Raw genomic sequence first — 7260 nt, forward strand, 5'->3', positions numbered from 1 at the left:
TTTATGGATGGGTTCAGCTGGGCCTCTTCGTTGTCGCATGTCAGCTCGTCAAAGTTGCATTATATCTGACAGACTGACTGGTTTGAGAGCCTTTGTCCCTTCTGAGTTTGCCAGGAAACCAAGAGGGCTTACAGAGAGACATAGATGGAAAGCAACAGAATGGCGACAATTTCTGTTGTATACAGGTCCAGTTGTGCTGAAGGGTATCCTAGCTGACGAGCTTTACAATAACTTCTTATTGCTTTCAGTTGCCATTCATGTTCTAGCTCGGCCCTCATTATGTGCAGTACTAAATGATTATGCCAGGACACTGCTTTGCTCATTTGTGGACCATTTCAGTAAGTTATATGGTGACCATTTTGTTGTTTACAACATACATGGTCTTGTTCATCTCAGTGATGATGCAAAGGCTCATGGTCACTTAGACCTCTTTTCTGGTTTTCCTTATGAAAACTATCTGCAGATTTTAAAGAAAATGGTAAGGAAACCACACAATCCCTTGGCTCAAGTGATAAGACGTGTCTCAGAAATGGAGAATATCAGTGAGGAAAGCATTGCAGAGAAACAGAGTTGCATTGCATCAGGGCAGCACAATGATGGACCTGTGCCACAAGAGTTTATTGGAAGTTCTGTAAATCAGTTCAGAAAGTTAGTCATTGATGGTCTGACTGTTAAATCCTCATGTGGTGGTGACAGCTGCTTTAGGATTCACAATGATATTGCTTTGGTGGAAAACATTGTTCTGCATGAAGGGTTCTATCATGTGATGTACAGGTCATACACCAGAAGAGAGACATTATTCAAGTACCCTGTTGACTCCACTGAAGTAGACATTCTTGTTGTTTCAGGTCTGTCAACCAACCTTAAATGTGCCAGGCTTGATGGGAATTTAAGCAAGTTTGTTAGAATTCCTCTGAGTGAGCTTAGAGATACATTTGTTGTGTTTCCTCTGCTACACCTTAATTGAGTGGTTGTACAAATCCAAAGATTCACAGAAGCAGAAAAGGACCAACACACATGTACGCGCGCGCACACACACACACGCACGCACGCACGCTCTGTGTGAATTGTTCTGTTGTTTAGTAAAGGATAAAGACTGTTGAGGTCTGTTCCATGGCCTAATGGAGAAGTGGAGATGGAAAAACTCTGATGCAAAGCAGAGGAATTTAGTAATTATTTTTAGTATTATTGTTTAACAATATGTCATTAATTTATTGATGATAACATGTTCAGATTTATGTTGAATAATTTCTAAATCAAAAAGGCACTTTGTGGGTTTTTCCATATCCACTTGGTGGTGGACACAAAAGAAAAAGATTACACTCCCAAGCAAAATCCGGTCATAATGTTGTGAATTTATGTTCTCTCATTGCAGAAAAGATGTACTCAGTCATCTGTTTTGATAAGGACGAGGAGGTGGAGGTTGCGCCAACAGCCTGGTTTCATGAAGGGACCTGTAGGTGGCCTCCCTACAAGAGCCAGGGAGTTCAGCGGGCCATTAAGCAGCTGGAGGAGGCCCAAAGTACATGGCCTGTTCACACAGACGCCCGAATATTTTATTCTTCAGGTTTGCACTCTTAGATAATGAACTGATTAGTAATGACAAAAGGAAACATAGTCTTAAAATTGAGTTCTGTTCAACAGACAGCATTTTAGAATGCCGCAAGCGAGTTTCACTGGCACTGGAACAGACGGACTATGCATCAGAGACAGATGACCGAGACATGCGGCCTAGAAGAAAACTTAAGTATGACTTTTATGCATCTCCACACACACACACACACACACACACACACACACACACACATTCTTTAAAAACGGCATAACACACCTGCTACACATGTTGTACCAATGTTCTTGAACAACAAGGCTATGGGTCAATTTACTTTAGAATTACCATATGATAATGTTTTCATATAACAGTGTTATATACCTGCTGGGCACATAATATTCTGTGTTTACTTTTGTATTACTACCTAGGAGTTCAGTTCATTCTTTGTATCTGATGCCAATGTTGATGTCTTTCTCTTTTGTCTCCCTCTAACAAAGGCCAAGTAGATATATCAGAGACCAAGAAGATGAGGAAAACCTCAGTCCACCGAAAAGGAAGACTGTGTCTCTTCCCAAGGCCCCCGCTATCCCAAGACCTCCCTCCAATTCCAGACGCTTCATTCTGATGCCACATACAGATTGTGGGTTTGTTGAGGTCCCCTCATCTGTTGAAGAGCCTCAGAATTCTCAGGTATAGAATTGCATAATAGTTTTATCTCTAGTTTTAAATAAAAAATCTGTTTAACCCTCATACCTGATTACCAGAACACCTTAATTTCTGAAAGTGGACATTTTTGTTATATTTTTATTTCTACATCCACCTTCAGCATGTAATGAGCCTGGGGTCAACCCTCCGCCAGGCAATAGATCAGAGTTACGGTGACATGGCAGGGTCAGAGCAGCAGCAGAGCAGTGACATGGCAGGGTCAGAGCAGCAGCAAAGCAGCAGCATGGCAGGAACAGCAACAGCTCAGCCTGCCAGTCCACCCTATCATGGGTACACAAGAGGCTGCAACCAAATGTGTGGAAGTAAGTTTGAAGGGTGACGTCTCCCAACTGCTGTCTTGAAATCTCTCCACAGGTGTTTTATGGGACTTAAATAGACTCATTGATGGCCACTTTAGGATCACATCTTTACTTTTTGGTGTTTTAGGTCATTGTCCTACTGAGATGACTAATAACCTTGCATTATACCCCTTGATTTTTATCAGTCTTTAGATTTCATAATGCCATGTACACAGACAAGGTCTCTGGTGTCTGATGTCGCAAAGCAACCCCAAAACATCTGTGAACATCCACATTGTCTGTAGGGGCCATGTACTTTCTTGAAAAAGGGTCCCAATATTTTCATCTATGACTGTACATGCCTTCATAATTTAAAACTACCCTTTTGAACTAAACAATTCTTCTTTTTTCAGCTCTTCTGAAAGAAGTTCTAGTAAATCAACAAATTCTGTTGGATCAGCAAAAGAACATCATCAGAATGATTCAAGACATGCAAAGACCCACCAATGGTGTCACATGGATTCCCACCACTGACCTGACCATATTTCCCTTGAATGATAAATCTGCCCTGTACGCTCTTGAGAAGGATCTAGCAAGTCAACCAGACCTCCGTAAGAAACTGGTGAGCTGTTTTCTTTCTTATCTTTCTTATCTTTCTTTCTTTCTTATCTTTTCTTCTTTTCTTTTTTTAAATGTATGGTTATGCCGAATTGATGATGGAAAATGGGACTCTTTTATTTTGAATTTCTTATTTTGTTTTTTCTTTTTGTACTTAGGTCATCACTCTTGGATTGGCCGGAGGGGCAACAGTTAAAGAAACTGTGTGGGCTATATTGAAGAAGGCCATCAAAAATGATCTGGCAAAAACCATCTCATGGCGCGGCCTGAATGGCAAGGTGCCATTTGAAAAGCTCCACCTCAGGGCAGTTGTGACAGGTAAGGATTATCCCGCACCCATGGTGACTGATTTTATTTTATTTATTATTATTATTATTTTTAATTTATTAGAATTAAACAGAATTGAATCTCCCATGCCCTTTTGGCAATGCTACTTGTATCAGATTAAGTTTTTCTGCTGAATTGTTTCTTCTTTTATTTATGTCATTTTCAGATGCTGTCAGACGTAACCCCATGTGTGCCGAAGCCACTGATCTGTGCATCGCTGATGCCATTAAGAGGTGGTTCTACTGGGCAGGGGATAGGGAGGGGGGAAGGAAAAATCGTCAGCCAGACGCCAGCCGGCCGTAGTAAATTTGTTAATTTGTACAAATAAATGTATTAAAATTATGAATTGATCTATTGTGTTTTTGTTTTGTTTTTTATACATACAGTCATAACACATAAATAGCACATGAGCCTAGGATACTAGGACATAGTTTCCACACAAATGAATAAACAAATAAATAAATAAACAAATAAATAAATAAATAAATAGAATTTAAAAATATATTGTGGCATCACTTTGGTTCAATTATGGCATCCTTTTGGATCAGTTTAGGCTAGTTTTTGGCAAGGTTATGGGGTTTTGGCCTCTCTTTGGGATAGGTCTGGCAACACTTTGGAATTCCAAAATCACTTTTGGCTGACTTTTGGCTGAGATTTGTTATTTTCTTGGCATGCCATAGTTAGGCCAAATTTGGGCCGTACATCATTCCAAAGCTTTTCCAAAATGGCAAGCCACATTTGGGCCAAATTTGGGCCATAAACAATTTGTTATCGAGGAAGCCTGCAATGAATTCATGCTTGACGTAAAAAAAAAAAAAAAGAGTAATAGCCTACCTGATGATGGAGAATGTCGTATTTAGTTGCTCTCAAGGCTCAAAAATTAATTAAAATCGAACTCCTCCTGTACGCCGTGGCATGTAATTTCCGTGCTTGGACGCACGAAATAAACTTCCCTTTGAAATACATTAGTTTGAAATGCGTTCTGGGTAGCACGAAAAAAGTGAGAACATCCTGTTGGCACGCACGAAACAATAGATTAATTAACGTGACAGTTTCACGACTTCCTGTGAGACCGGGTTGGATTTATATCTGGGTCATGTCCTTGTTGCGCGCGAGGAAAACCAGCATATTCACCTTATGTGGTTTCAGAGAGGATCGGAGGGGGGTAACAATATTTCCAGCTGCACTGAAAACTCTCTCCGACGGTGCGCTCGTTGCGCAAATGCACATGTACTTACGGGCGATTTTAGAGAGGAGAGGAAATCTACCTTGGTTGTCGCGCCACCATGCGAGTGGGTCTGCATTGGAGTCGATAGGGTCCTCCAGGAGGTAGCGTGTGAGTTCGGTGTTGGCTCGAACTCTCTTGGGTATGGTTGCAGAGGTGGTTGTCCGTGACTTCAGCAGGTCTCCAAGGGTTTTCTTTTTAGCCGCTGGTGGCACCGCTGTTTGCGCCGAGGACTCCTGTTGTGCAGCAGCTGACGCACTGGCACCGCTCCCTCCGCCCTCCGTGTCTAATATTTCCTCAATCAGCGCGCACTTTGTCTCCTCCGTGTCATCATCAAAACTGTTGCCCCGATATCTGGGGTCCAGCAAGCAGGCCTTTGCTAAAGTTTTTTGTAGGGCAGCTGGTCTGTACTTCTCCTCGAGAACACTGCACATCTTTTGCTTGATGTCCGAAGTCAGAGTGGTGTCCTCGTCCGATGGTTTTAAAACATCTTCAGTGAGGAGTTTCAGGACGGGTTTAATGGATGAGACCGTGACATAGGACTCGCCAGACAGCAGATCCGTAAATTCAGCCGCTGGCTTTAATGCCGCGTTCACCAACTCCAAAACTGCGATGTCCTGCCAGCTAGGAATGAGATGTTGATGCCGCCGATCATCCAGAACTCTTTTTATAGCCGGGGTTTGCTCCAAGACTCGGCCCACCATTTTCTGTTTGGACCCCCATCTTGTAGGACAGTCCTGCATGGACAGAGTGATGGTTGTTTAATTACTGAATTGAAATTAGGCTGGCTACACCTGCTAAGTAGTTTTTTAAATGAATACGCTACATTTTAAATTATTTTTCGTTTCAGTGTGTTTTTTTCTAAACGAAAAATATTTTTTAACCATCTCAGAAAGCCAGCAACTGCTTGTATGGGCTATTTTATGCTGCATCGATGTTTCATAGAATGAATGCATTTTGGACAACATTTTAAAAGATTATTCATATTCACAGTATTCATATTTTTAGTAAACTTATTGGGCCTATCTAATGATTTAAAACAGGCCAACATATAAATAATCCCAGCAAGACAAAGGAAAATTAGAAATAATATACAAAAAGAATATCCTATCGGCTGCAAGGGTGTATTAACTGTGGTTTATTTTGAGAAATCATAAATCTAGATGCTCAATGATAACTGTGTTATTAAGTGGGCTATTATTGTGACTTCTGAAGGCTAGTTTACCATTATGAGCCCGTGCTGCGGGATTTGGAGCTCCGCTTGCGCTCTTGCCAGATCTGTCCTCTTCAGCCAGCTCTGGGAGAACGCACCCACTAAGGTGTGGCACAGAACCATTGCTCGGACTGTGCGATCCTTAACGCTTGCCATTGCGTTTGTCACTGCCAGGTGTAAATTATGTCCAAAGCAATTTAGCCACGTCCAGCTCAATTTTCTCACTGCTGCGGTGATGTTGGCCCCGTTGTCCGTCGTAATGCACGCCAGCTTCTTCTCATCCAGGGACCACTCATCCAATGCGCTGCGGAGAGCCTCTGCGATGTTGTCGGCTGTGTGATTCTGGGGCATAAACACTGTTTCGAGGCAGCGTGATTTTAGAGTCCAGTCTGTGGTCAGGTAATGTACAGTTAGACTCATGTAAGGTGTCATATTAACGCTTGACAACATGTCAGTGGTTGCAGAGAAATATTCCACATTTTTGAGCTCATTCTGAACCGATGCTCTCACTGTATTGTACATTTTCGGGACAGCAGTTTCTGAGAAGTACGTTTTCCCCGGCAACTCATATTGTTTGTCAAATTTCTGAAGCAGCGACGTGAATGCCGGTTTCTCCACCGTGGCAAACGGCACCATCTCCTCGACCAGGTACCGTGTAACAGCGTCTGTTAGGCGTTTATGTCTGTCACTGTCAATGCTGTACTTGGCAACTCGAGCAAAGGCTTCGCCGACTCCAAGCTGTCGGCTGGCACCGACATGAGCTGCTGCGCGACTCGGTGTGTGAGGAGGCAGCCTCGCCTCTAGAGCTGGATGGTAGCTTGCTAGGTGAGACCTTAAATTCGAAGTGTTTCCTCGTTTAACTTGGATCTTTTTTCCGCAGAGTTTACAAACTGCCTCATCTAAATTAGCTGGTTCCCCTTTTTCATTTGGCTGAAAGCCGAAATGCTCCCAAAGGGGCGAAGTAACATTTGGTTTCGGTACAAGCGCAACTGCCATGTCTCCCGCTCAACGTGAGGTGTGGTGAGGTCAGGTCACGTGCGGTGGTGACGGCGGCCCACCATGCACCGCGGCGGGCTTCCTAGTATCGCGGTCATTTTTGCGGTTACCGTGACAGCCCTACCTGACACCATCTTTTGTTTCATAATTATAAACATTGTGATCCATGGTGGTTGTGTTTCATTTTAATTGATGTGATTTTGGGGAAAAAGTGAATTTGTACTTTTACCTGTGAAAGAGGAAAACGAAAAAGAGGTAACTCACAAAAAATAGTTAAACAAAAATAAGTTCAACTTATTTATCTAAAAAGGAGACAGTTAATAGA

General features: G+C 42.5%; 2 protein-coding genes across 2 annotated transcripts; one reads left to right on the forward strand and one right to left on the reverse strand.

Annotated features, from left to right (window-relative positions):
- The first annotated feature begins 2852 nt into the window (after positions 1–2852).
- On the forward strand, positions 2853–3804 carry LOC143323464 (uncharacterized). The gene is made up of 3 exons (XM_076735314.1): positions 2853–3178; positions 3333–3492; positions 3668–3804. The coding sequence occupies exons 1-3, from the start codon at positions 3035–3037 to the stop codon at positions 3802–3804; spliced, it is 441 nt and encodes a 146-aa protein (XP_076591429.1). The 5' UTR covers positions 2853–3034.
- Positions 3805–4584: 780 nt separating this feature from the next.
- On the reverse strand, positions 4585–6935 carry LOC143323465 (E3 SUMO-protein ligase ZBED1). The gene is made up of 4 exons (XM_076735315.1): positions 6450–6935; positions 6165–6281; positions 5952–6023; positions 4585–5463 (listed from the first exon to the last, which is right to left on the reverse strand). Exons 1-4 carry the CDS (start codon positions 6933–6935, stop codon positions 4585–4587), a joined length of 1554 nt encoding a protein of 517 aa, XP_076591430.1.
- Between the last annotated feature and the right edge of the window lie 325 nt (positions 6936–7260).

The sequence above is a fragment of the Chaetodon auriga genome, chromosome 7 (genome assembly GCF_051107435.1).
Source record: "Chaetodon auriga isolate fChaAug3 chromosome 7, fChaAug3.hap1, whole genome shotgun sequence".
Taxonomy (NCBI): domain Eukaryota; kingdom Metazoa; phylum Chordata; class Actinopteri; order Chaetodontiformes; family Chaetodontidae; genus Chaetodon; species Chaetodon auriga.